The sequence below is a fragment of the Chlamydomonas reinhardtii genome, chromosome 12, assembly GCF_000002595.2.
Source record: "Chlamydomonas reinhardtii strain CC-503 cw92 mt+ chromosome 12, whole genome shotgun sequence".
Lineage (NCBI taxonomy): Eukaryota > Viridiplantae > Chlorophyta > Chlorophyceae > Chlamydomonadales > Chlamydomonadaceae > Chlamydomonas > Chlamydomonas reinhardtii.
In genome coordinates, this window is record NC_057015.1 from 3,390,063 (window position 1) to 3,416,965 (window position 26,903).

The 26,903-nt window shown below is 65.4% G+C and overlaps 5 protein-coding genes across 5 annotated transcripts; 4 read left to right on the top strand and 1 right to left on the bottom strand.

Annotated features, from left to right (window-relative positions):
- The first annotated feature begins 7 nt into the window (after nt 1–7).
- CHLRE_12g496950v5 (uncharacterized protein) lies at nt 8–12,359 on the top strand. The gene is made up of 25 exons (XM_043068020.1): nt 8–184; nt 303–350; nt 451–502; nt 815–923; nt 1,191–1,283; nt 1,520–1,595; nt 1,741–1,896; nt 2,105–2,180; nt 2,370–2,642; nt 2,792–3,277; nt 3,424–3,567; nt 3,761–3,897; nt 4,074–4,229; nt 4,378–5,683; nt 5,848–5,986; nt 6,149–6,475; nt 6,893–8,210; nt 8,443–8,617; nt 8,850–8,956; nt 9,164–9,439; nt 9,605–9,721; nt 9,972–10,067; nt 10,286–10,533; nt 10,729–10,901; nt 11,139–12,359. The coding sequence occupies exons 1-25, from the start codon at nt 149–151 to the stop codon at nt 11,564–11,566; spliced, it is 6,552 nt and encodes a 2,183-aa protein (XP_042918345.1). The 5' UTR covers nt 8–148; the 3' UTR covers nt 11,567–12,359.
- A 58-nt stretch (nt 12,360–12,417) lies between these two features.
- On the top strand, nt 12,418–18,099 carry CHLRE_12g496900v5 (uncharacterized protein). Its single transcript, XM_043068019.1, has 12 exons — nt 12,418–13,338; nt 13,577–13,672; nt 13,836–13,918; nt 14,145–14,281; nt 14,448–14,484; nt 14,840–14,903; nt 15,100–15,193; nt 15,422–15,495; nt 15,714–15,840; nt 16,245–16,411; nt 16,605–16,778; nt 17,057–18,099. The coding sequence occupies exons 1-12, from the start codon at nt 12,998–13,000 to the stop codon at nt 17,358–17,360; spliced, it is 1,698 nt and encodes a 565-aa protein (XP_042918346.1). The 5' UTR covers nt 12,418–12,997; the 3' UTR covers nt 17,361–18,099.
- A 49-nt stretch (nt 18,100–18,148) lies between these two features.
- On the top strand, nt 18,149–21,972 carry CHLRE_12g496850v5 (uncharacterized protein). The gene is made up of 5 exons (XM_043068018.1): nt 18,149–18,642; nt 18,809–19,550; nt 19,737–20,027; nt 20,217–20,555; nt 20,813–21,972. Exons 1-5 carry the CDS (start codon nt 18,251–18,253, stop codon nt 21,263–21,265), a joined length of 2,217 nt encoding a protein of 738 aa, XP_042918347.1. The 5' UTR covers nt 18,149–18,250; the 3' UTR covers nt 21,266–21,972.
- Nucleotides 21,973–22,051: 79 nt separating this feature from the next.
- Nucleotides 22,052–24,297, bottom strand: CHLRE_12g496800v5 (uncharacterized protein). Its single transcript, XM_001702342.2, has 3 exons — nt 23,938–24,297; nt 23,480–23,662; nt 22,052–23,081 (listed from the first exon to the last, which is right to left on the bottom strand). Exons 1-3 carry the CDS (start codon nt 23,989–23,991, stop codon nt 22,884–22,886), a joined length of 435 nt encoding a protein of 144 aa, XP_001702394.2. The 5' UTR covers nt 23,992–24,297; the 3' UTR covers nt 22,052–22,883.
- Nucleotides 24,298–24,437: 140 nt separating this feature from the next.
- Nucleotides 24,438–26,893, top strand: CHLRE_12g496750v5 (uncharacterized protein). The gene is made up of 7 exons (XM_001702316.2): nt 24,438–24,642; nt 24,725–24,799; nt 24,894–24,985; nt 25,415–25,528; nt 25,801–25,868; nt 26,075–26,186; nt 26,356–26,893. Exons 1-7 carry the CDS (start codon nt 24,504–24,506, stop codon nt 26,449–26,451), a joined length of 696 nt encoding a protein of 231 aa, XP_001702368.1. The 5' UTR covers nt 24,438–24,503; the 3' UTR covers nt 26,452–26,893.
- The last annotated feature ends 10 nt before the right edge of the window (nt 26,894–26,903 follow it).

The window sequence follows — 26,903 nt, forward strand, 5'->3', positions numbered from 1 at the left end:
ATTCCATACATATACATGTGCAGGGGACCGCATACCCCATCAAGGGGTAATGAAGAACTGACAGTTAGTCGCCCCGCTCTGCGTGCCTCCCACCTCACGGCTGCCCTGCACTTAGTATGAGGCACTAGCAAGCGATTAGACAGAAGCCATGTGCCGATTAATGGCTTACGTCGGCCAGCCACAGGCAAGTGTGGAAGCTTTGGCGCTGGCGCTGGACTGGCCTGCGCTGCGGCCTGGCTGGGGGAAAGGGGTGCCTGTCGCGTGTTAGCCGCACCCAACTCCTCTTCTTTGGCTATGCGCAGCTGCTGGCCGACATCGTATTGTACCCAGACCGCTCCATCATCAAGCAGGTAAGGCAGCGCCGAAGCGGGAGACATTGCTAGTGCTTCCCTCTTCGCTCTCATCGGTGCATGTGTAATAATTATGCGCTGTTCTTGTACATCTTTGCAGTCTTATGATGCGCGGGAGCGCAAAATTGACCCAACGTTGCCGTTCCACCTTGGTGAGGTGGAAATTGGCGACTGTGGTGCTGAAACCGAGTCCAGCGCGCAGGCGGGGCGCTCTTCTCCAACGTGCTCGATCATTTGGGCGGTAGTCGTCAGCTGTTTGCCGCGTCAGACGCCGTGTCGGCACGCCCGGCATAACCCTAAGCAGTGCCCAGACGCCCTCCTTTCACCCGCGCTGCTTTGTACCACATTGTCTGTAGTCGTATGTGTCCAGCCTGTGCTTAGTTGGATGTGACGTCACTTATGTGGCCGGGCTAAACGTACTGAAACGCTCTGAGCATTCCCGCCCGGCACGCGCTGCTGCATAGGCCACGGCAACTTGAACGGCGATGGCTTTGGCATCGGCTGGTTCAATCCAGATGAGCGGCGCGTGCAGGACCCCACGCCCTGCGTGTTCACAAGCATCACACCTGCGTGGTGGGTTCCGTGTGCGCACCGGACGGAGTGTGACCCGAGTGTGGCTATGCAGTCTCTTACCCCAGAGCCGAAGTGTCGTTTGCTCCTGTTGCCGCGGCGACAAGTGCAGTTGTCAGGACTGTTGCGACAAGTGGCTCCCGTTCACCAGTTCAAACGCCCTCATCGCGACTCGATTACGACCGGCCTTCAGCGGAGCCCCTGACGCACCGATGTGCTCACCCGCACATATGATGCCAATGACGCACGCCTGTGCGCCCGCTCCCACAGGAACAACGAGAACCTGTCGCGCCTGGCCTGCAAGATCGTGTCGCCGCTGGTGTTCGCGCACGTGCGCGCCGCGTACCCCGGCATGCCCGTCAGGTAGCTTGGGGCGGCGGCAGCGGCAGGAGCGTGGCTAGGTGGCCTGGCTGGCGGGCGCAGTATCAGCATGGCCGGGCTCTAGTTCCCAGGGCGTCACAGCAGCGGGATGCTGTGTGACACTTTTGCGGCTGTAAACAGCAGGGGCAGTAACATGCGCGGATACGCAGGCCCCGAGGTCCGCCTAGTTGTTGGCGTTGGCTCACCAGCCCGCGTTGCCCCCGCCCCCCGCCCCGCAGCGAGCAGAACTGCCACCCGTTCCAGTTCAGTCGCTACATGTGGATGCACAACGGAGTGGTGGGAGGCTTCGCGCAGGTGCGACTATTGGGCTTGGGTGGCGCACCTGTAGCACGGACGTAGCATGCACCAATATACATCGCACGGCGCCGAAGCACGCCCGGGCTCGCATCTGCGCGCACGTCCTGCACATGCGTTTGACCACACGCACGCACGCCCCCAGATCCGGCGCTCGCTGCTCGAGACGCTGTCGGATTGCGCCTACAACGCCGTGGCCAGCTTCCACTCCGATTCCGCCGTCAGCTTCGCGCTGTTCCTGAACCACCTTCCGGACGTGCGCAGCCAGCAGCCCCCCGACGTGCTCATCAAGGCTATGCAGGTGTGTGCGTGGGTGCGTTTGTGTTTGCCGGCGTGTCGGGGGCACGGGGAGGAGGCGCACGCAAGTGCTGCGGACCTGCGGTGCACGGGCCGTCGTACGGCATGGCTGCAGTGTACCTGACGCCGATGTGCGGGATGTTGGTATTGATTGTGTGAGGCGTGGTCTGAGGCCTGCGTGCCTGCCTGCCCGGCGGCTTGTGGTGCTGCAGGACACCATCGCCACCATCAGCGCGGTGCAGCGCCGCCACGGCATCACCGCCACCAGCCTGCTCAACTACGTCGTTAGTGAGTGCAGCGTGCCGCATGCGGCGGCCGACCGCCCTCGAGACAGGCTGTATCCTTCGGGGTCTCTGACATGGGGCTTGCAACGCAGTACTGCGGGGTACGGGGCTTGCAGCCCCAGGCCTGCGGCAGGGGCCACGATGGGTGGATGTTCACCGCACGGACCGTCCGCGTCCTCCCTGTCTCCCACAGGCGACGGCACCACCCTCATCGCCACGCGCTTCGTGTCACCTGACAGCGAGGGCCCCGCCTCCCTCTACTATGCTGAGGGCGCTACATTTGCCCGCGCCCCGCCGCCGCCAGTGCCCCAGCCCGCGCCGCAGCAGACACAGGGGCAGCCCGGCTGCACGCCCTGCAACGGCGCCGCCAGCAGCGGCAGCAGCATCACGCAGGAGTCGAGCTATGAGCTCAGCTTCGCGGCGCAGGGCCCTGCGGTGGTGTTCGTGGCGTCCGAGCCCATCACAGGTGCGGTCAGTACTTCCGGTGGTTTGGGGCGGCGGCGCTATCTGTGCGACTGGCTGGTGTGGCCCACTTGCCGGCTTATTAGGCCAGTACTTCTCGAAACCCGCCCATAGCACAGCCGTCGCCTCTGTCCCTGTCCCCCACTCACGCAGCATCGGCCTCGGACTGGGTGGCTGTGCCCAAGAACACGGCTCTGGTGGTGACGCGCGAGAAGGGCGGCTTCCTCAACATCCTGCGCTGCCCGCTAGTGCCGCAGCACCCGCCGCTGCCCTCGCCCACCTCCACCTACCTCTCCCCGCTCCCCGGCAACGGCACGCCGCCGCTGCCGCGTCGCTCCTCCGGCGGCGGCGGCGGCACCGGCGGCGGCGGCATGACGGGGCTCCTTGTGACCATCCCCAGCAGCGGCAGCGGCGGCGCGGGCGGCGGCCTGCCGTACATCAACCCCCAGCGGGACGTGGGGCTGTGCCTAGAGGCCCTGAGTCGGGGGCTGGGCACCAAGAGCCGTGCCTTCCTATCGCATCGACCCACGGGCATGGGCGTGGCGGCGGGGCCGCAGCAGCACCAGCCGGGCGGGTTGCTGCCGGTTGCGCCCGAATCCCTGGCGGCGTTGGACTTGCCGCCCAGTGGCACATCCATGGGTGAGCCAGGGGCCAGCACGGAAGGGCGCTAGGTCGGCTGCTTTGCTCTCAGGATGGCACGGCAGGCAGAGGCAGGCAAGCATGGTCCCGGTGGTCATGTCTGGCTTCTGAACAACCACATCATCCCATTCCACTCCTGGCCGCAGTGTTCTCGCGGCCGAGCCTGGGCGGCGTGGAGGGCCTGCCCGCGACTGCCAGCATGGCCCAGCTGCCGCCCGCGCCCGGCACCGCCACCGCCACGCCCGCCGCCTCCATGATGATGTCGTCCCGCGCCGGCAGCCAGGGCCTAGGTGAGCTGGCGGCCGCACATGTGCTCTGGGGCGTCCGCTTGTCTGCCCCCGCCCCACTGCTGCAGGGTTGTGTGCAGGGCACCGAGTGCACAGGGCGATACACGTGCGTACGGGGGTGCTGCTACGGAGCATGCACCGGGGGCGTGGCCCCCCTAGTCTCTCATCCGTGCTCCCGCGCTCACCCCCCTCTCAGAGGTGGCCCTGGCGTCGCCGGCGCTGGACACGCACGACTACATGCGGCTGGTGGGGCACACCGGGGCGGTGCTGGCGCTCACCGTGTGCCCCTACACCGCCCGCCTCTACACCTCCTCCGTGGACTGCAGCGTGCGGGTGGGTGCTGACGCGGGCGCTAGGGTTGGTGCCGACAGCCTGCACGAGTTGGCGTGTACTGCAATTACGTAGGCGCCCTGCCAGCTGACTGCCTGGTCCCTCCCCTGGTCCTCCCCTGGTCCTCCACTGCCCCTCCACTGCCCCTCCACTGCCCCTCCACTGCCCCTGGCGTCCAGGTGTGGAGCTTGCGCGACAACAGCTGCCTACACACGCTGGTGGGGCAGCGCAAGCCCGTGACCGTCATGCGGCTGCGGGCGCACGGCCGGCTGCTGCTGGCGGCCAGCGGGCGCAAGATCCGCGTGTGGGACGCGGTGGGCTTCCGCTGCCTGCAGGTGCGGGGCCGTGTGTGGGGGGCGTGTGGTGGAGAGGGGTCGTCCATTCCAGTCCCAACTGAACCAAGGCCCAGAACCAGCAGAGACGTGTGTCAACGGTACGGCGTGCCGCACCTCTGATGGGTCTATGCTGTGGCGCCACACACAGGTGATCAAGATCAGCGACTCGTGCGGCACCATCCGCTGCATGGAGGTGCTGGGCGGCGCGCAGCACCACCACCGCCACCACAGCCACAGCCACCACAGCCACCAGCCCGGCGCTGCTGGTGCCAGCCAGCCCCAGCAGCCCCGGGCGCATGCGAACGCCACCAGCTCCCACGCAGCCGGGCCACCGCACCCGCAGCACCAGCGCGGCATGCACCACCTCTACCCGCAGCTGGCCACCGCGCCTGCGCAGCAGCCCGCCGCCGGCCGTGTCGTCCGCGTCGACAGCCGGTCCACTGCCAGCAGCGACCCCGCCGCGGCCGGCGTGGTCCTCGCCGGCACCAGTCCGCCGGGCCTGCCGGCCGAGGCCACCGCCATGGCCGCCGCTGGTACGGCTGCGGCTGCGGCAGGCAGCGCCCGCAGCTCCATCACAGGCAGCGAGATGAGCGGGCCGCTAGGGCTGGCGATGGGCGGCGGCTACGGCAGCTTCTCGGGCGGCGACGGCTACATGTCGGCGGGCGAGGGCGGCAGCAGCAGCGTGAGCCTGGCTGAGGGCACCATGGGCAGCCTGCAGGACCTCGTGCTGGACGGCTTCGGCTCAGTCACACCCGCCGTCATTGCGGGCAGCCTCAGCCTGCGCAACGAGGCACTGCTAGCGGGCATCGCCACCAGCGCCGGCCGCGCCGCCGGCGCCAGCAACGGCGCCCTGGGTGTTTCCGGGGGGCCTGGCGCCGCCGCCCCTGGCGGCGCGCGCGCCGCCGCCGCTGTCGCGGCGGCGGCGCTGATGGCGGCGGGCGGCGGCGCCGCCTCCGCGGCGGCGGCGGAGGGCTTGTCGCTGTTGTACGTGGGATGCCAGGACACCACCGTCAAGGTGTTCACGCTCAATGAGCCGCAGCTGTTGTCGGCTGCCGCCGCCGCCGCGGTGGAGGCGGTGAACGCCGCGGCCAACGCCGCCCGAGCCGCCGGCAGCGTCGCCGCCTCGCGCTCCGACTCGCTCAACAACGGTGGGCTGGCGTCGCCGCCGTCCAAGCCGCCGCCGCCGCCGCCGGCCACGACGACGCCCGTGTCGCCGTTCGCACCCGCGGCGCGCGGCACCGGCGGCCTGGCGCAGGCGCTGTCGCGCACGACCACGACCGGTGTGTCGGGGCCGCCGGCGGTGCTGCCGCCGCGGCTGATCGCGACTCCGGAGGAGGCGGAGCACGGCGTGAGCGACTTGGCGCCGCTGATGGTGACGGCGGCGGACGGCGGCGCGCACGTGGGCCCCGTCAACTGCCTGGCGGTGTGCGGCCGGTACCTGTGCTCGGGAGGAGGTGCGTGCACTGCGTCGCGGGTGGGGGCCGGCTATTGGGCGCGCGGGCGAATGGGTGGGATGCTATTCTTGTGCCGGGAGCGTGTCGGGCCCGCAAGCGAAGCGGCGGCACCGTCATCGACTTGTTGAGTGTGTTATATTCCGACCTCCATGCATTGCGCGCAGGTGACGCCACGGTGCGCGTGTGGGACGCCGCCACGCTCAAGCTGGTGGCGGTGCTGCGCGGCCACCGCGGCAGCGTGCTGTGCCTGCTGGGGCTGGGACCCAACCTGCTGCTCAGCGGCGCCCGCGACAACACCATCCGGTGAGAGTGACGCTGGGGCAAACCTGTATAGGCTCTCCTGCTCAGGGCAAAGTTCAGTACACCTCGCCTGCCGGTTGCGCGTCGTTGTACGTGGAAACACCGTTCCCGCGCCAACACGCTGCCTTGTTGCGCCAACGCCTCGTGACGCGCTGTCGCCCACAGCGTGTGGGACCTGGAGATGGACATGCTGTGCCGCCGCACCCTGACCGGCCACAAGGACGACGTCACAGGCCTGTCCGCCATCTCCCTGCACAAGCAGCGACCCGGCTCTCTCGCGCACGCGCACTCACATCCTCACGGCCAGCACCAAGCCCAGGGGCACACGCATGTGAACGGCGCCGTGGCTGGGACGCCGCCCGGCCGTGGCGGCGGCGTGCCGCCGGTGGCGGCGGCGGCGCCTAGCGGCACGCTCACTCCTGGCGGGCGCAGCGTGGCGCTGGCGTCCACCGTCATCGCGTCCTCCTCCGCAGACGGCACCGTGCGGCTCTGGTGAGTGCGCGCTACAGGGACAGGGCGGAGGCCAGGGAGAGGACGGAGGCACGGTGGGTAGCACCAGTTGATGCTGTAAGGCTGCCTACTGGGAATGATTCATTGGTGCACACATGCGCTGAATCTGACAGCTCCCGCGCACGGGCCGCCGCGTACGGGTGGCTGCGGCGGCATAGCGTGGGCACTCGGTCTGTGTGGTCACTCGGCGCGCCACCTGTCACCGGCAGCCACCTGTGCGGGTCCCATGCATGCGCCTCGGATACAAACCTGCCCCTGCCCACGCAACAAGCCTACGCGTTGCGAGCCTAGCTACCGAGGAGGACTGGTGCCGCGATTTCGCAATCGAGGTGCATCTTAACGCTGCCGGGTAGTGTATTTCGATGACCGCACCCGCACCCGCACCCTGCCTCTTCACAGGTCCACCGCCTGGGCCTGCCTGTGCATCCTGTCGCTGCCCTCCACCTCGCGGCCGGTGATGCCCGCCGCGCTGTGCGGCTGCCTCACGCCCGACATGGCCATGGCGGGCTACGGCGACGGCGAGGTGCGGCTGTGGCACATCGAGGACGTACACGGCGCCGTGCTGCAGCGCTGCTACAATGAGGTGGCGGCGGCGGCGGAGGCGCTGCAGGCCGCCGCCGGCGCCTGTGGCTGCCTGTCGCACGGGGCGGCGGAGGCTGGCACCGCCCGCGACCAGCAGCTGGTGGCGGCGCTGGCGCAGGTGCAGCAGTTTGGCGCGGCGGGCGCCGTCGCAGCGGCGGCGGCGCTGTCCAGCAGCAGTGGCGAGGTGCTGCGGCGGTGCTCGAACGCAGGCAGCGCCCCGAGCGGCAACGGCACGCCCGCAGGTTCGGTGGTGCAGGGCACGCTTGCATTGCTGGGCGGCGGCGGCGCCGCCGCCGACAGCTTGCCCGCTGTGCCCGTGTCCGAAGGCGACGTGCCGTCCTTGAGCGGCGCGCCGCCTGCCGTGCCAGACCCGACGGCGGCGGCGCCGCCAGCTGCCGCCTCGTCAGGCGCCGTCGCGTCCGCCGCCATCCCCAAGTCGTCTATGCTGACGTCGCCGTCGCTTGCGCATCTAGTGGGCGACCAGGCCTCCAACCGACCCGACAGCCGCGCCTCTGACGCCTCCGGTGCCTCAGGTCCCGTCACGGACCGCCCCTCGTCCGTGGACTTGATGCCGACGACGTCGACCGCGTTGGGCATGCAGCGCGTCTCGAGCAGCGGCTTGAGTGGCGGTGGCGCGGCGCCGTCGACAACGGCCTGCGCGATGGCGGCGAGCGTCATGGCGGGCCCCGGTACCGCCTTCGCGACGCCGCTGCCGCACGCCGGCGCCATGCCCACTTCCGCCGTTCCCATCCACATCCATGGGCGTCGCAGCCCCCTGTCTGGCGCCAGTGCTGCCAACCTCGGCGCAAACTTGTCTGAGGGGCCCGGCGCAAGTGCTGCCGCCGGCTGCGCCGCGGCTGCAACCGCGACCGCCGGGGCAGCTGCGCTGCCAGCCGTCGCCGCAGCGCCGCTTCCGGTGCCACCGCTGATGTCCTTGCCGGGCGCAGCCCCAGCTGCAGCTGCTGGCTCGGGCGCGGCTGGCGCCGCCGCTGCCACCGTGGCTGCGGAGGCTGCGGCCGCCGCGGCTGCGGCCAGCACTGCTGCGACGCTGCTGGGCACGGCCGCCAGCTACTTCACCTCCACCAGCGACCAGCAGCTGGAGGCGGCGCTGAGGGAGTTTGTGCGCATCAAGACGGTAAGCCGGATGATTGCATGAGACGGTCTGGCATGGATTTCGGTATGGCTTTCAGACAGTCCTTTCGGATTTTGGAGCTGATACCCCGAGGCCTTTGCGGCGTGCACAGCGCTCCTGCTTTCTGTCATTGCCTCCCCTGCTGCTCAAGGCTCAGGAGTCCTGGTCGCCGCCTTGCACCAGCCTTTCCTCACATCTGAATTTTCCACCTTGCCGCCGCCGCCTCCTCCCGCAGGTGAGCAGCTCGCCCAGGCTGCGCGACGACTGCCACAAGGGCGCCAAGTTCGTGGCCAAGATGCTTGAGGGGCTGGGCGCCGACGTCAAGGTGGTGCAGGTGTATGAGGACAAGAACCCCGTGGTTATCGGGCGACTGGGACACAACCCCGACCGCCCCACCGTCACGTTCTATGGTGCGTGACCTTGAGGGGGAAACAGGTGCCATGGCGGGGGTAAATTTGATTCCCAATGCAACCAGCGACCGCGATGGGACCAGTGCAAGATGGCCCGGCGCGCGGGCGGCATGCGGCGTGCGGGATGGGTGACCGTTGTCACCTGGCCATTAAGGGCACTGCCACATGGACACGGCACCAAGGGCTGACGGCATGTGTGCTGTGCCTGTGCCGTTACGCTGTTGCCCCACAGGCCACTACGATGTGCAACCCGCCGCGGAGCCTGACTGGGCCACCAACCCCTTCGAGCTCAACTCGGTGAACGAGTACCTCTACGGCCGCGGTGTGTCCGACAACAAGGTGGGGGGGGGCGGGTCGGTCAGCCCGGGGCGGCAGCGGCAGCGGTTGGCAAAGCCTGCTCCTTGTATGTGCATTCCAGCTCACTCTGCATTCACCCGGCGCGGCCTGCGTTTGGGCCGCACCCTGCATCACATACACGCATACCGCGTTCTCTCCCGCAGTTTTCCCTGGGTGATCGTAACACACGCACTCGCTCTTCGCTCTCAGGGCCCCATCCTGGCCTTCATCTTCGCGGTGCGCGAGCTCATGAACGCCGCCGCCGAGGCGGGTGCGCCGGGCGGCACGTTGCTGCCGGTCAACGTGGCGTTCGTGTTCGAGGGCGAGGAGGAGAACGGCAGCCGAGGCTTCGCGCAGGCCATTACGCAGAACCTGCGCTGGTTCGAGGGCACGCAGCTGATCATCATCTCCAACACCCTGTGGGTGGGCGAGAACGTGCCCTGCCTCACCTACGGCATGCGCGGCATGCTCAGCCTCACCGTGCAGGTGAGGGCGGCTGGTGGCGGAGCGGGCAGGCGGCTGATCGGACATGTCAGCACACGCAACAGTGTGGCTGCCGTGGTACTAACAAGCGGGAGGAATGCCCTACCTTGCCAATCAAGACCTTACTGTGAAATGATGTCAAGCCCGTAACGTTACACACATATGCAGATCACGGGTCCGGAGCGCGACCTGCACAGCGGCAACGACGGCGGCGTGTTCGCCGAGCCCATGGTGGACTTGTTGCGGGTCATGGCCACTCTGGTGGGCCCAGGAGGCAGGGTGCAGGTGAGCGGCGCGACGGGCGCGGGTGGCTAGGGCCTGGGGTCTGGGTCGGCCGCGCGTGCATGCACACGCGTTCCTTGCGTGTGCAGGGCGGCGCGCATGGCTGCATCGCATGCCTGTGCCGGTCGGGAGGTCAGCACACGCACGCGCCTGCATGTGACCCGAGCCCAGCGCTTAGCTGTGGTTGGGTTTCGCGATGGCCGGGTTTGACGAGTCTTAATTGAGCGCTGCCCCTGTGGCCGCCTGCCCGCAGGTCCCGGGCTTCTACGAGGAAGTGGAGCCGGACCTGATTGAGCTGGCCTGGACCTCGTTGGAGCACAGCGAGGAGTTCTCACTGGAGGGCTACAAGGTGGGTCGGCGCGGGGGCGGCGCGGGGCCGAGGGAGGCGTTTAAGTAGTCGAGCGCAAGCCTCATTTCGCCGAGCCCGAGAGGTGGAAGGGCTGGGCGCGCGCAGGACGTAACAGCGGAAGCAGGGCAGGTGCCAGTGACGTGGGAAGCGACACCATGCATATACGATACCCCGCGCTGGCGAGGCGCTGACGCCAAGCCCTCACTCCCCTCTCGCAGGCGGCTCTGGGCGTGCCCTCGCTCACGGCGCCGCCGCACAAGCGCGACCTGCTGGTGACGCGATGGTGCCTGCCCAGCCTGTCCGTGGTGGACATGCGGCCCGGCGCGGCGCACGCGGCGGAGCCCGCCACCACCTCCTACCGCTTCGGCCCCACCCGCTTCAGCGTCATCCCCAAGGCGGCGCAGGGCAAGGTGTCGGTGCGCTTCGTGCCCAACCAGGATGCTGACACGCTGGTGGAGAAGCTCAGGTGCAGCGGCGCGACGGGAGGGGGGTCGGAGGGTGGCAGCCTGCGTCCCAACACATGGTGGCTGAGGCCCATGCTTTGTGCACGTGCAGACTCGTGTGCCTTATGACCCTGCGGTATGAATCCCCGTTTTTGCGCCCCTCCGCCTTTTGAGCCTCGCTCCTCCTCGTTGCAACCTGCACTCCCACACTCCCGCAGGCAGCACGTGCACAAGTCGTTTGAGGCGCTGGGCAGCAGCAACCGCATCGACCTGCACGTGGAGGCGCGTGGCAACTGGTGGGAGGTGCGGCGGCAGGGCAGCCCCTGGCTGGACATGGCGGAGAAGGCCATCGCCAAGGAGTGGGGCGTGCACCCGCTCTACGTGCGAGAGGGTGAGTGGGGCTGTGGGACTGTGTATGTGCCCTGGGTGAACGCACCTGCAGGGAGGACCGACACCGTTCGTGCGGAATGCGCGCTGGGCCGGCCGCAGCCCGCATATCGGCATACGGCCTGCCCACGCCGGCACTTGAGCTGGGTCACGTCCCCACACCTCGCGCCCTATCCACACGCCCTCATCTGCACCCCTCTCTGCTCCCTGCACCCCTCTGCGCTCTCCGTCCCCCGCCCAGGCGGCACCATGCCAGTGGCTTCCCACTTGGAGCGGCTGCTGTGCGCGCCCGCCATCATGATCCCCATGGGCCAGTCCTCAGACAACTGCCACCTGGCCAACGAGCGCATCCGCCGCACCAACCTGTTCAAGGGCAAGAACGTCATCCGTAGGCTGCTGGAGGAAATCGGGGCCATGGGCGGTGGGGCGGCGGCAGCGGCGGCAGCGGCGGCAGCGGGAGCGGCGGCGGTGGAAGCGGCGGCGGGAGCAAGAGTGGGCTCGCCGTGCGGAGGCGCGGCGACGGCGCCAGTGGGTGCTGGGGAGGCGGCGGTGGGCAGCCTGGGCGATGGGCCGGAGGCGTCGCTGGGGTCTTTGGCGGCGACGGCGGAGGTTGTGGACAACGGCGAGAGCTGGGGTGCACCCACAGCCTGCGCTGGGCTGGATGAGTGATCGGGGCTGGTTGCGGTGAATGTGTTCAATGGTGCACTGAGTGCTAGGACTGCTGCATGTATAGTCTCGGACACAGTGTTCGCACTTCGCAGTGCTCACGAAGCTTGTATGCAAACGGTAATAAAAAGGGCAGGACGCGCCGCTTCATGGCGGCTAGGTGAACTGAACGGACCGCGCGCCTTAGTACCGTACGCAATCGCATTTTTGAGTGTGAGGCTCAATCAGGTTTAGTACGCTAGTGGCGTGGTGTAGAGTCGGGTTTAGGGCTGTCAGAGCGTGACGTTTGCAGCACGAGTGCCGGGGTCGATATGACGAGATGGGCATAAACGCGGGCTCACTGGCTGCGAGATGGCAAATGATAGCGCGAATCGTGGAAGCAGGGGTGGGGCACGCGGGCAGGGCACGTGGCAGGGTTGCACGGAAAGGTGCATCTTGTGTGCATGGCTGCACGCAGCCCACCACCAGTCCGCATTTACTTGCTGAAAGCTGCCACACATACGGTAGTGGGTAGTGATGACGCCCACCGGTAGCGTGCCGATGAACTCATGAACGACGCCGCAAGCACGGTGTCGCTGCGTGGACCATCACACCCAGAAGGAGGCTAGACGCGTGCCCCCCTGCGGCTTTTGAAGGGGCAAAACGACTGAACCGATGCGCATGATTTTCTGGTCGATACTCGTGCTGCGACTGCCACTGCCACTGCGATTGTACTGCGCCCATGCTGAAATGATGCAAAATGCAGGGGCTGATGGATCCAGTTTACACGAACTCGGAATTAACCCTGTCGCAAGTAAACACCCAAAATTATTCAGCAAAAGCTCGCGCATGTAGAACGCAGGCTTTCGGTACCTGCTTGCACCGGTACCAGACCCAGACCAGTCGGGGCCACAATAGGTGCAGACGCTACGCCCCCAATGGCAGAGACGCAACCCTCTGCCAGTTGCAGTCCACAGCCGAAACAAATGCCCGGATCCATGCAAACTTATTGTCCTCAGTGGCCGAGAGGCGCAGTCAGTATGGCTGTATCTGGGGGGCGCATACTCAGTTCAGCCTGACCTGTGCACCCCGCAAACGTGCCGACTTTTGTAAACACCTGGGTGCGCATCAGCCGTTGGCTTGCCAAAGTTTCAGCAGCGAACTCCCCCTAGATGAAAAGTTACGGACCGCGTTCTCATGCTCATCCTAATGATCTAAGTTAGTTCTACATTATTATTATGTTAGAAGGATTCCATTCTAAGGCCAGGAACAACCCTACCCATGCTGAAGTGATGCAAAATGCGGGGGCTGGTGGATCCAGTTTACACGAACTCGAAATCAACCCTGTCGCAAATAAACAACCAAAATTATTCAGCAAAAGATTGCGCATGTAGAACGCAGTTTCCGGCACGGGGTGACGACACCGCAGCAGCGGTTCACGCAAACCTGACGAGCATGCACCAACGCTGCCTTGCGCCACGACACCTTGGCTGTAACAACAATGTACATCAGCTAGGCATGCCATCTGTGCCGCGCGGCCGGCTGCTGCCGGTCGCGAGCGCGGCCGGGCCTCGCAAAGCGCCGCGGAGCCCTGGCGTTCCCTCCTTGCAACAGCCGGCCCCACGCAGCCCCAAGCCAGAGCCCGCTCCCACACCCGCGGCCTCAACAGCTTCTGTGGCTGATGAAGAGGAGCAGCCGCGCTATCAGCGGCCGGATGTCAGGACCCAGGTGGAGAACTTAACCCTTAAGCAAATCATTGGCGACATAGAGAGTGGCGAGATCAATCTTGAGCCCGAGTAAGTCGCGTGGTGCCGCGTTATGCGGCCTGCATTGACACAGGGGCGGGAGCGGGGGATTGCAGCGGCGCCGCAGGGCTCGCGTCTTTCTGGAGGGCTCCGGGGGAATGTAATAGCGGTTGAACGGAGGGCAGGTGGCACTCTAAACGCTCCTGTGGATGCATACAAACAGCTGCCGCCGGCCCGACCATTTTAGTCCTGGCGCCCCGTTTCTGTCTGCGGCTCCTGGCCCCCGCAGGTACCAGCGTGACTTCGTGTGGGACGCCAAGACCTGCTCCGGCTTCGTGCGCACCGTCTACAAAGGGCTGGAGACGCCGCCACTCACGTTCCACAGGCAGGTGTGCGGGCCGCGGCGAACCCATATGGCCAGGCGCGTCAGGCGAGCGGCGTGCCTCGTGCGTGTTGCGTACCGTAAGTTGTGCACCAGCGCACCCTGCTGCCTGTATGCTGCCTGTGAGCAGCCGCTGACGCGACTGACACGCAACGGGACTGCTCAGGCGTGAGGACCCAAACCGTGGCGTGGTGCGGGACGTGGTGGACGGGAAGCAGCGCCTGGCGACCCTCTACACCTTCATGAGTGGTGTGTGGGGGCTGGACTAGGGTTCCGGGCGGCACTGGCCACACACAGCGCACGACCGCACCTGGGATCCAATAGGAACCGACCCAGTTGGCGCGCGGGCGAATGGGCTGTGAACTGTGACATGCAGTTGCAGGCGGGCCTCGTCCCAACCCCACTACTCTTCACCCCTTCCCTGCCGTGACCTGACCTCGCTGCACCGCGCTGCCTCTCGCTGGTAATGCTGCAGGCGACAAGCAGCGCTTCCCGAAGGCGCCCACGGTGTTGGACTTGAAGGATGACGACATGAGCGAGTTCCTGGACGGCAAGACCTTTGACCAGCTGTCCAAGTTTGACCAGTCGTACGTGAAGGCCGTGAGCCTCACGGTGCGTGGCGCGGCTGCGTGGCCAGGAAAGAGAAAGGACGGCAAGCCGGAAGAGCTGGGGGCAATTGATGCTGAGGTTCAAGTGGGTTGCGGTGAGGCAGCGAAGGAGCGAGACAGCCGCATGCAGGCGTGGCCATCGGCTAAAGTTAAAGGACGCCCCCGCGCAGGTTCGCACCATCCCGGCAAGCGCCAGCCTGGACTACGGTTAGTGCGTGCGTGTGTCTCGGGGTGCTCATGCGGGTGCGCCCGCCCACTGTCTGGCACTTCGACTGTCTGGCCCTTCAACTGTCTGGCCCTTCAGAAGGTGTTGCCGTGGTCAGCGGCTCCCGCCTGGGCTTTGGTTCTGGGTGGGTGCAGAAGCGGCAGATGTTGATTATGGCCCTCATTCCCTCATGCCTTGCACAAATGGCGTGGCTGACGTGTGTGTGTGTGTGTATTAAACAACGAAACGAAAGCCCGCCCAGACGACGCCGGAGTTACTTACCGATACCTACCTGTGTGCGTGTGTGTATGTGTATGTGTGTGTGTGTGTGTGTGTGTGGTTGCGCACCTGACGCAGTGTACGACGTTTACGAGAGCATGAACCAGGGCGGCGTGGGCCACAGCGCGCAGCAGATCCGGAGGTGGGCGTGTTGCCGTCGTGCCCGCCTGCGGTATGCTGTGTGCATGCGTGTGTCCTTGCCGTGCACAGTAAGGGCTTCAGTTTGTGGCACCAATGGATGTTGGGAGGGCCCCATAGGAAGTATTGCAACCTCAGGCCAGGTTTACGAGACTTCCAATCTTGCCTCACAACTGCTACATGCAAACACGTGCTTGTAGGGCCGCCTTCCACGGCACTTACATCCGCATGCTGTCACGCCTGGCCCGCCACGAGGCGTTTCAGCAGCTGGCTGACCTGACGGAGGCGGATAAGGTGCGTGTGCTGAGGCTCCATCGCGTTCGGGAGCAGCGAGCCCAGCTCGAAGACATTGTCAGGCAGCTCGTGGTACCGAGGTTAGGGCTATAGGGCCGAGAGCAAGGAGGGGCTCTTTAAGGGAGGCGCGGGGCGGGGCGGCTGTGGGACTAACGTACAGTGCGCAAGCCCAAACACAGCACGCCACCCCATGCGGACCTGCCCCACCCAACTCCTCCACACATACAGGAAGAGCTGCTGGGCGATGAGCTGGTGCTGCGTTTCTTCGCGCTCTATCGCGCCGCCGTACCCGCACTTAAGCGGTGTGTCATGCGGGCACCACCGTACTCAAACGGCCATGCTGTAACCCCTCCTGCCGCATGCTACACGCACCTGCACACCCTACCACCGGTACTCACACGCTGCTGGCTCACGTGGCAGCCCACACGCACTTGCTACCACACACGACCGCAACGAGTGCAGGCCGCTGCGCCCACAGCTCCAAGCCCTGCCCATCTTGCGATGCGCCGTCTGTGCGCAGGCCGTACCGTATGCCCATGAAGCGCTTCCTGAACGAGGAGCTGCAGGTGCTGGACCCCGGCAGCGCGCGGCGGGTGGTGCTGCAGCTGAGCGAGGCGGAGGAGCGGGACAAGGAGGAGGCGTTCAGGGTGCGTGCGTCTGTGTGTCTGTGTGTGGGGGGGGGAGAGGTCGCATTCAAAGCAAAAACAGCAGAGCAGGGGTAAGGGCAAACTGTGACGCTGCGCCCGAGGCGTGTTGGGGGCGCACGAAGTCCCGGCCGGTTTCTCGAATGCAGAATAAAGTTGCTAGAATCCGAGGTAAATCCCTCGACCGTATCATGACCGCATGGGGTTGACTGCCCAGCAGTTTCTCCTCACTTCCAGCCATAGCCATTCCCAACCTGGGCTTACTCAGCCATAGCCATGCCCCTCAGCAGCTAAACCTTCCTCTCAGCCACTCCTGCACCCAGGGACCCACTGTAGGCGCCGGAAGCCTCGCGCCCGCCCTTACCCTGACCCGCCCGCATATGTCTCAACTCCCCGCCTGATCGCAGACCACCATGGATGTGTGCGCGGACTTGGGCCTCAAGGCACTTGCGGAGGAGGCGCTCAAGGCCGGAGGCGGCCGCGGCAAATCCTTCCGGCGGGGCGGTGGCGGCGGCTCCACCAACGTGCTGTGGGACGTGACGTTGGTGGGGCTGCGGTTGGCCCTGGACGAGGGGTGAGTACCATAGGTGTGGGGAGCTGTCCGGGTATGGATGGCTTGGGGCTGTGGGGTCGCTCTGGCCAGAAATGGAAGTGCTTGATAGTCGCTTTGTGCTACTCTTCGCCACCCACTCTTTCATACGCTAACTTTTACGCGCACTTCTGCTCAATTACCTGCCCGCTATTCCCACCAACCTACCGGCCCCAAGTGCCAAGCCGCTGGAGTTCAAGCGGCACAAGGCCGCGGTGCAGGCCGGCTTCCGGTGCCTGCTGGAGGACCGGCGCTGGGCGGAGGTGCCGGCCGTGCTGAGCCAGAAGAGCTTCATGGCGCGACTGGAGCTCTTCCGACAGCTCGTCATCAGCGCGGCATCCCTTGCCAAGCCGTGAGTGGCGGGCAGCTGGCGCCGGTGAGGGTGGTAGTGGCTGAGAGGTAGTGCGAGAGAGAATGGTGTCGATGTTGGCGGTGGGGCTCGGGCGTGGGCAACTGGGCATGTGCGTGCGTGTGTGCGCAGCTGTTGGTCCCCTGGCCTAGGCTGCAGCACCACATGCGCTGCCAGCACCCCGTGTTGCTTGCCGGTTGTCAATGCGCTCTCGCCCATCCCCTGGCATGGCACGCTTTCTCTCTCCCACTCAACTGCTCACCCCCGCTGCCGCGCTGCAGTGTGGCGCCCCAGGCCGCCCAGGGCCCGCGCGCCTTCTCGCCCTCCGTGCGGGACAAGCTCTTTGCGCGGGAGTCGGAGCGCGGCGGCGCCAGCGGCGTGCGCTGCGCCTATTGCGGCATGCCCATCGTGCACGTCACGGATGCGGAGGTGGACCACGTGGTGCCGTACGCCAGTGGCGGCAGGACGACGCTGGACAACGCGCAGCTGCTGCACACGCTGTGCAACCGGGAGAAGGGGAAGAAGTCCATGAACGCCGCGCCAGCGGCGGGCGGGGCTGACGTGGCTGGGGAGGGAGGCGGCTGATGCGGCGGCGGCGGGGGATGGTCAGTGTATAACGTGGGCAGCGGGCGGCAGGGTTGGCGCGGGGTTGCCAAGGCACCAGGACAGCGGGCCGAATTCCGGCGTGGCCGGACCAAAGCGGGGTGAACGAAATGTGCCTCGTGTGTATGCTTGTACGCCTGGTGTGGCAATCATGGGAATGGCAAACGCAGACAAACCGATCAAGGAGCCTCATTAACAGGCTGTGGCGGCACAGGTGGCGGTAGCGTTGTGGTGTTCGTGGCAGGGTGTGGTGTTTCTGGTGTTTAGTGCGCGCTGCCCTAACCGCAAACCGACCCCAAGTGGTCACAAACGCATCGGGTGAAGGCGGTCCCGTCACTGGATGGCGGCCGCGCTGTGCGAATGGGGCGCGGCGCCTGGACGAAGCGGCGGGGGGCCGGAGCCGCTGACCGCCTGACCCGGAGACCAGGAAAAGATGAGAAGGCCGCGGTGCTTGAAGGTGGGGGCGTGTGCTGCAGGGCTCAAGCTGGGCCAAGCTTAAGGTGGTCCAAACGGAACTGCCAGTAGAAAGCGTGACCTGTCCAGTCAGTCGCTGCCGTCTGCACTCCGGCGTTTCCGGGTCGGGACAATCTGTGTACTCTTTGGTAGACCATATTATGAGCCTCGGGCTTCGAAAACAAAAGCGGACTTGGCGTTTGACAGACCATGCGGTGCGCGCGATGGTGTCGATGGTGATGGGACGGTTCATCAACGCCCTCTTCGCCTTTAAGTATAAGCATACAGTATCTCCTTGACAGCACCATATATCACACGTAGACTGTCTGCATACGCGTGCGAGGACGTTCCATCGCAAATTGCTGCAAAGAGCCTTTGTCTTCTCGCTTGCAGGCTAGGCACGCTTCCAGGGTTTGGCTATGAGCTCAGGTCGAGGGCCGGCGCAGGCCCAGGCCGCCCGGGCGGCTGACAGGTTATTGTGCCAAGTGCTCGAGGTGCTTTGGCGCGAACTGCCCGCACCCGACCGAGCATCGCTGCGCCTGAGCTGCAAATCGGGGCTAAGCCTCGCCGACCGGCAGATCGACCGACTGTGGCTGGACCCAGGCTGGGTGCGGGCGCCCGAGGGCGCCGCTGACAGCCCCTGCTACATGGAATGGGCGTGTCCCCAGTCGGCCTTGCACCGACCGCCGGCAGTGCCTCGCGCTAAGCAGGCCCGCTATGTGGCGGCGGCGGTGTCACGGGGCGCGCGGCCGCATGAGCTGCGGCTGCGGCAGCGGCCCGGAGAGGAGAGCGCGGAGCTGGTCAAGTTCACGTGAGTAGTCCCGTGCTCCCGCCTGCGGATCAGTGTCTGTATGTGTCGGCGTGAAACTCCTGCCACCACCCCCTCTCGGTCATGGAGTGTCGTGAAGCATGTTACGGTACACCTCTGCGCATACCGCGCTAGCTTATGCCTTCCTTCCTGCCGTAAAACGCTTCAGGCTGCGCCTCTTCAAGGGCCTCAGCCGCCCCGGCCCTTCAGCTTCCGCGGCCGCGCCGTCCCTGACTCACCTCGGCCTGGAGGCGGTGCCGCTGAACGGCTCTGTGCTGGCCGCACTGACCGCCTGCACGCCGCAGCTCCTCAGCCTGCGTCTGCACGGCTACGACCTGCACCGGAAGAACGGCGTCGCCGGTCCCTTCGTGACGGTGGCTGATGGGGCGGCGTCGGCAGCTGCGGCCGGAGCGGCTGGCGCTAGTGGCGGCAGCCGCCGACGCGGGCAGAGCAGCAACGCCGGAGCGGCTGGCGTGCCCGCGCTCCTCCGCCACGGTGCACCCTCCCTGCGTGAGCTGGCGCTGCAGTGCACCTACAACCCAGATCAGCTGTCACAGCCGCTCGGGCTGTGCTCCCGCCTCGAGCGCTTTAGCATGGAATGGGCGATCAGCGAGTGGGCCCGGCGGCCCAGCGAGTCTGAGCATGCTGGATTCTTGTCCCTCCTGGCCGGGCTTCCCTCGCTGCGGTCGCTGGAGCTGCGGTTGCCGCCGCCACCTCTCGGCAGTCACGGCCTGGCGCCGGAGCTTGAGCTGGAGCCGCCGGATGGTAGCCTGCGCGGCCTGACGTGCCTGAAACTGATTCACGCTTTTCCAGAGATGAGGCCCAGCTTGGCGCGGTGGCTGGGGCCGCGGCCTCAGCTGGTGGTACTGCACCTCCTGCCCTGCGTGCTCGACCAGTCGCAGCTGCAAGTGGTGGGTTTGGTTGGGCGAGGCTTTGGCCGCGATCATCCTGGTAGGAGCGCGTGCGGGGAAGGGCCTGACGCGGTGCATGCTGTGGATTGCTGCGCAGCGTGGAGGGAGGGCCGTTCAGTTCATGCGTGGGGTACCATGAGCTGGCCTGTTGCCCTGCTCCTCACTCTCCTCCCCATGTACATACAGATCTCGGAAGTTGCCGGGCTGACGGAACTCGTGACTTGCAGCCTAAAGGTGGCACCGCCTGCAGCACAGCGGGAAGGCGGCGGGGCTGCAGGCAGCAGCGCGGCAACCTCACCGGCAGGGCCGCTGCTGCCGAGCAGCCTGCCGCTGCCGCCCAGGCTGCGGAGGCTGGGTCTGTGGCATGTGACTGCAGCTGTGTTGAACGCGCTGGCGCTGCCGCCTAGCCTGGAGCAGGTGCACCTTCACGAGCTGCGGGCTATAGAGTACTCGCAGCCAGCGCCGGGCAGCGACAAGGTGCGGGGGCCGCAGTTGCGTCCTTGCGTGGTGCGTGGGGAACAGATGCCACTGTCTTCACTCTCCAGTTGTCTGATGATGCCAATTTCAAACTTGAACACGCACTGAAGGCTCGCGCTAGCCCTGCCTTTCGTCGGCCATGTCCTTCTCTACCTGCACAATGCTTTATATGCACACGAACCCCTGCAGGACCGCATTGACGCAGTGGTGCTGGCTCTGGAGCTGCTGGCCAAAAGCGGGCAGTACGTGGGCGCGCTGACGGACCGGGAGATGGGTGTGCGCGCGCGCGACTACCGCCGGCCCTTCAAGCTCAACATGAACTGGACGGAGCCGCCCGCTGAGATTGACTTCGAGTGGACGTCGGTGATAGAGGTGCTGGCCCGGATGCTGCGGTGCGGGGCACGGCCTCCGCAAGGCGCGCCCGCGCCGGCGGCGTGCCTGGGCCACCTGCAGCGGTTGCATCTGTCTCTGCTGGCGGTGGACGACTATGACCTTACGTCCATACGAGAGAAGATGCCGCAGCTGGAGGTAGGTCCGAGCCCGGGCCAGCGGCGAACACACAACGGCGGCGTACTGCTCAGTAGTGGCTTTCCTGGCCATTCCCAAGATCCTGTGCACCTGCCTGCTGTGCGTGTATGCATGGTGCACGTGCCAGCCCCAGCCAGCTAGACCCATTGCTCGACACGTGGCGTTGGCATGATGCGCGCTCTGTTGGCAGTGGCGATGGCGCCGGCTGACAACCCCTGTCCCTCCCCACCGGACCTACGCGCCACCTACCCCCGCAGCACCTGGAGCTGCAGTGTGTGCTGCTGCCCGACTTCACGTACGCCATTGGGCCGCTCAAGCTCATGCGCCAGCTGCGCACGCTGGTGCTGCACCCCGGCTTCGGCCGCACCTGGGCCGAATGGCTCCAGGCGGCCGGCGGCGACAGCGAGTCGTTCCAGGCAGAGTTCAGCGACCTGCTGACGGGCTGCGAGCGCCTGACGCGGCTGCAGCTGCTGCTGATGGACGTGTGTGTGTACGAAGACGACGACGCGGACGATTCCTCAGCCTTTGACGAGGATCAGGTGGAGGTTGCGGATGAGCTGGCGGACGAGGTGCACGACATGGTGTATGCGATGCGGCGGGACGTGGTGCCGCGGCTGCAGCAGGAGCCGGGGCCACGCCAAGGGGCGGAGATCTGGGTGCATGCATTCGAGCAGGGGGAGGAGTTCTGGCGAAAGGAAGAGTCGTTTTGAGAGAGAAGAGGCGCTGCTTCGCTGTCACACGTTTTTAAGCCTTCACAGTTGCATATCTGCGGCTTATCCGTCTTGTTGTCACGCTTTTTTGTGGCTCCAAAGGCGATAACCCTTATTGGTTAGGCTGTGGTCCGGGAAGCTCGGAGGGACGATGGACCATTGGTGCACGTTGAATGAACTTGAGCACGGGGATTCTGATGCTGGAACGTCCATTGGGGGAGCTGTGCGCTTTCGGTGGTACATGGAGAACAGGGGGGACAGTCCGTGCAGATGGGTGGGAGGGGACAGCTCGTGCCAGATGGGTTGGGTAGGCACCGGTTCTTGACGCGGGAACCGGAAAAGGTAGACGAGGATCGTTGCAGGGGAAGACTGGACTTGCGAAGGGCGCCCTGGGACTTGCTGTCCGCGGCAGAGAAGAGGGAGGGGTGAACAAGCGGCAAGTCAGCGGGATTGTGTGTATGGAATTGAGGAAGATGAACTAAAGTTGCGTATTGAATACGGCGGGCATGAGGAGTATCGCATATCTTGGGTTGCTCGGTCGGTTGGGGGGAGAATTGAAAGAAGTGTCTGTGCCTTTCTGGGCCGGTGAGGCGTCGAACTAACGGATCCCTGGATGGGGAGTGCGCTGACAGGTTGGCCCGTCCCTTGTTGCGTTGCGTTGTTCTGTTGATTGTTGTTTACGTCAATGCATGTAAACAGCAGTGTGGGAACGCGGCGAATGCGAGACAGCCTCGGATGCCCCCCGTGGGCTTGACATTGACAGGCCGCTGGCGAGAGTAGGCTGTCAAGAGCAGGAATCCGTGCCAGTCACCCCCCGCATGGCACGCAGTCACCCCCAGCCCGGAGTTGTGGTCACATCCTTTGCTTCCAGGAGCATCAGACCCTCCCGTGGAAACGCGAGGCACCATTCTTTCACCAGTTGCTTCGTCATCACGCTTACAGCTACCGCACCTTGACCCCGCGGCCGTCCACCGCACGTCCTGGAAGAACTCCCGGCGGGGTAGGACAAGCCGGCATACTGGTATGCTTCACGGGGCATCCCATCCTTTTCAACATCACCGCTTGAGACAACGGTACATCTGTTCAGTGATCTGTTTTGACTCTTTCAGAGGAATGTGAACACGCCATGCGCGTGCTCCAGCCAGTCTGTCACCCACCAGCACCGGAGAAACTAGAGAAGCTGCCCTTTCTGCATCCGCTGTCCCTAATCCTTCCCCCTTACAAATCCACCCAGACAGCACGCCCTCCATCGCCTCGTGCTTCATCAACACGACCCGCAGCTCCAACTTGCGCACATCGGTGGTGGTCGCCGCCTGCGCCACTTCCGCCACCGCTGCCGAAGAGCAGAAGGGGGCCGTATTTCCTGCTGTGTTCTGGGGTGTTGCACCTCGCCGCCCAGTGCCCATTTGCTCCATGTGCTCACCCATGACCCGCCCTGGCCTCTGCGCACCCTAGCTGCACATTCCTATTTCCACGTTGCCTTCGCCCCCACCTTCACTGCTCCCAGCGACCACTCTGGCCTGCCCGAAGCCGCCCCTCAACCCCAACCAGTGCCCTCATGCACCCCCTCATGCACTCCCTCCTCCAGCCCCTCCTCCACCTCCCTCCTCCCGCCTCATCAGATGGTGCCGCTGCGCTGCATGAGCGGGGCGCGGTCCCACAGCGGCTCCTGCGCGTCTGGCAGGTTCTCGGGCATGCGCGCCTCGGGGTCCGCCACTAGCAGCGCGCCCACCACGGCGCGGCCCTCGTCATTGAGCACGTTGAAGTAGCCGGTGGCGTTGCGGCTGTCCAGCACCTCCACGCGCATGCCCAGCCGCTGAGGAGGAGGGCGCAGGGGCGGGTGCGGAAGGACGGAGGGGTGAGCAGCTTGGTGTGCGGGTTGTCCAGCAGCAAGCCCCGGCGTCCCATGTGGTGTGCAAAAGAAACCCCACGTTCCTGTGATGGCCATGCTGGTGTTTACTCACAGTGACCGCCCTTAGCCCAGATAGTTTCACGCGTCCCTGCGCACCAGCCCTCCTCTAACCGTGCGACTCTGCCCGCCCATAACACAATAGCTACGCCGCCCTGGTGCCGCAGCAGCACCGCACCAGTTCCGCCCACCCCATCCCACCCCGCCCCACCCCACCCCACCCCACCCCACCCCACCCCACCCCACCCCACCCCACCCCAGCCCACCCCACCCCACCCCACCCCAGCCACCTGCCGGCCGCGCACCTGCAGGTACTCGCGCACCGCCGGCGGCAGCTTCTGCGGCGTGGCGCCTGTGCCCAACACCAGCACCTCAGGCGCGGGCTTGAGCACCTCCAGCAGCATCAGGCTGTCGGGCGTGACCTCGGAGATGCGGCGGGGGCGCCACATGAAGTACATGTCGTGCGACACCAACACAGAGCCCGGCACCTGGGCGAGCGGGTGGGGAGTGGCGGGGTGAGGAAAAGAGGGTTGGAGGGCTGCATAGTGCTGCACAGGCCGGAGGCGCACGGCGCCGTGGTGGCGTGGCGTGGCGTGCATTTGGGAAGCATGAGCATGCACACGCATGCTGCACAGGAACGGAGGGAAACCGCGTGACTGCCCCATGCCGCTCAGAGGGGTCGTACATAGCTGTCAGCCGCCCGTGTCGAACGTCCGCCGTGCGTCGTGCCTCGCCCTACCCCGCAAGCCTCAGCCGCCCCTACCTGTACGTTGTTGATGTAGAACCCGCCCGCGTAATAGCCGCTCATTTTGGACATGCCTGCCTCTGTTTCTGCGATACGTGCAAACCCCTGTACGCCCCGCCGCGACTGGAGCTGGAGACCGGCGGCGTGCAGCGCTGCGGCTGTCGTGGGTGTTGCAGCGGCCCCACCCCATGTTGTCCGGTCAGCGCTGGCCCGCTGCTGCGCGCCCGCGCCCGTGCAGCGGGGGGAACAAGACGCTTCACATGTATGCAGCGATGCCGCTCGGCTGCTTAGCGTAGCTGCGCTGAGCTCGGCAACGTGCGCCCCGACAAGCGCGCGACCTAGTGACCCAGCCAGCAAGAGGGAGCTTTGACGCATGGTGTATGTATTACGTTGCACACGCAGTATAAGAAACTTTGAGCAACAAGAGCGAGGGTTTGCCGGGATGGAGCCATCGCGCAAAATCGTGTTGTCTCCGCCATACACAGCTTGGGTCAATTTGGTGTCCTACTCCAGTTTGTGTTTAATCACATTACAAACTTAGTAGACCAGGGGACCGACCGCAGTGGGCTAGCGCGAGAAGAGAAATGCCGCTCCTTCGTCGCGCGGCACAGAGCCTGCTCACGTCATGGGCGCCTGTGGCAACTAACTGTGGTGCTATGAGCGAGCTCGTGCGCTGCATGGGCACGGAGCGCCGGCCGGGAGAGTCCGGAGCATGGAAGCAGAGTAGGTTGCCCTGGGAGGAGCACAGCACCGACTGTCTGCGCAGTAGAAGTTGAGCTGATGCCGGTGTCGCTCTGTGCTGCAGTTGAGCGTCAGCGCTACGCTAGCGATTGGGAGAACGACCCCACCTTTAAGCGCACGCCGAAGAACTTGGCAGAGGGTAAGTACCCTGCAAACTATTTGTGCGTGTCGCTACGTTGGCTGGGGGCTCGGAAGGCTCACGTGTGCCCTTTGGTGTGCCTCGGCCCGTGCAGTGCTGGACGACAGCGCGTCGATGCTGCTACTGACGGATGTGTGGCGCGGTATGGCGTACACCCTGGGTGCCTTCTTCGATAAGAAGGTCACGGTGAGTGCCAGGAGCGGGCAGGAGCTGGTGGTGAGGGGCGGGGAAAGCCGGGGTTGGCCAACGGAACCATACCAGTATGGCGTGGCGTGTCCAGGCTCCCAACGTCAGCAACACCTGGCGTTGCGGCCTACAAGGTGCTGGGTGGGCAACTACGCACAGCCTTCTAAAGGATGGAGTTCATCTGGAGCGCAAGGGGCCACGCATCAATGGGCCACCCAAGCTGTTGACGGACGGCGTTGCTGGGGCCGTTGAAACGCGAGGTTGCAGAGCATAGGAGCTCCTGCCAGAAAGGACCTACCGTGAAACCATATGGGAATGGCAACGGATTGAAGCATGGGATCAGCAGGGCATGCGCGTGTGCGGCGCCAACACCGGGAGGGCGCGGGAGCCTCGCTCAGCCCTACACGTCCTCAACTGTTGCCTCCGCAGATCATGTACCCGTTCGAGAAGGGCCAGCTGAGCCCTCGCTTCCGCGGCGAGCACGCGCTGCGCCGCTACCCCACTGGCGAGGAGCGCTGCATCGCCTGCAAGCTGTGCGAGGCGGTGAGCGCGGCAGCGGCAGGCGCGGATGCGAACTTGTTTGCGGATGCGGGCAGGCGCTGGGGTGCGCGGCGGGGAGGGTGTGCATGTACACGCAAGGCGAATGAGGGTGTGGTCAGGCCGGGTGAAACCGGCAGGCTTTCGCCTCGTGCGGGCGTGTCCCAGACCAAGCGCGGTGGCGCCGGGCTAGTCACCGGGGCATCGGTTTTGTTCAGAGGTGCAGAGGTGCTGACATGTTATCCTCGACGTTGTCCTGTGCTGTCCGCGCGGCGCAGATCTGCCCCGCCCAGGCCATCACCATCGAGGCGGAGGAGCGCGAGGACGGCAGCCGCAGGACCACCCGGTGCGTGCGTGTCAGGCGTGTGGGGCAGCATGAGGGCAGCGTCCATGTAACAGCATCGGGACAGGGCAGAAGAAGGCGTTTCGTGTGCTAATGGGGTCTATGAAAAGCCATGCGGTGACACTGCTGCGCAGTCGACACGATTCTGGTGCAAAACGTCATCGTGCTGTCCGGTTGGCTGACTGCATGCCCTTCATGTGTCGCCGCAGGTACGACATTGACATGACCAAGTGCATTTACTGCGGCTTCTGCCAGGAGGCCTGCCCCGTGGACGCGATCGTGGAGGGCCCCAACTTCGAGTTCTCTACCGAGACGCGCGAGGTAGGTGCCAGACTAAGGAGTGGTTGGGTTTTCGCCGAGCTGCTGCGATGGTTCGACAGACGTGATATGGAGGGCCTGTCCTTCTGTAGGCTGGGCTGTCCGTCGCCTGTGCGCTGACCGTGCCGCGGCCTGCACGCACGCCCGCGCCCGCGCTGCCACACGTCTGCAGGAGCTGCTGTACGACAAGCAGAAGCTGCTGGAGAACGGCGACAAGTGGGAGACGGAGATCGCCACCAACCTGCGCACGGAGTCGCTTTACCGCTAAACGCACAGGTGCCGCGCGGCGGCAGTGCAGCGGAGCGTTTGATAGTCGCGCGATTCGCGATACTAGAACGGTTGTAGATGGTCTGGGCGGACATGAGTGTATTTTTGTGGGGCCCAGCTGGTGACTTCATGCAGGTGGCGTCACGGATGGTGTTGACAGGGCGGGTTGGTGAGCGGGGGAGGGGGCACAAGCGCATGACGCTTGGCTTGGCAGTGCCGCATCCTAGTAGCGACAGTGTCGCACGGAGAAACCGTCGTACCACCGGCGTCTCCTTGGCTTATGTTCTCTGTAGTAGTAGTACGGTAGTGGGCTGTAAACATGTAGGTCGCAGTGGAAGTGCAAATGGCATTTGGTGGGGTGGAGGACAACAAAGCGCCATGGAAGCCATATAGGAACGCCGTATAGAGTTACCACTGGTAGTGCACTGTAACGAAGCTGCATGCGATGTTTGT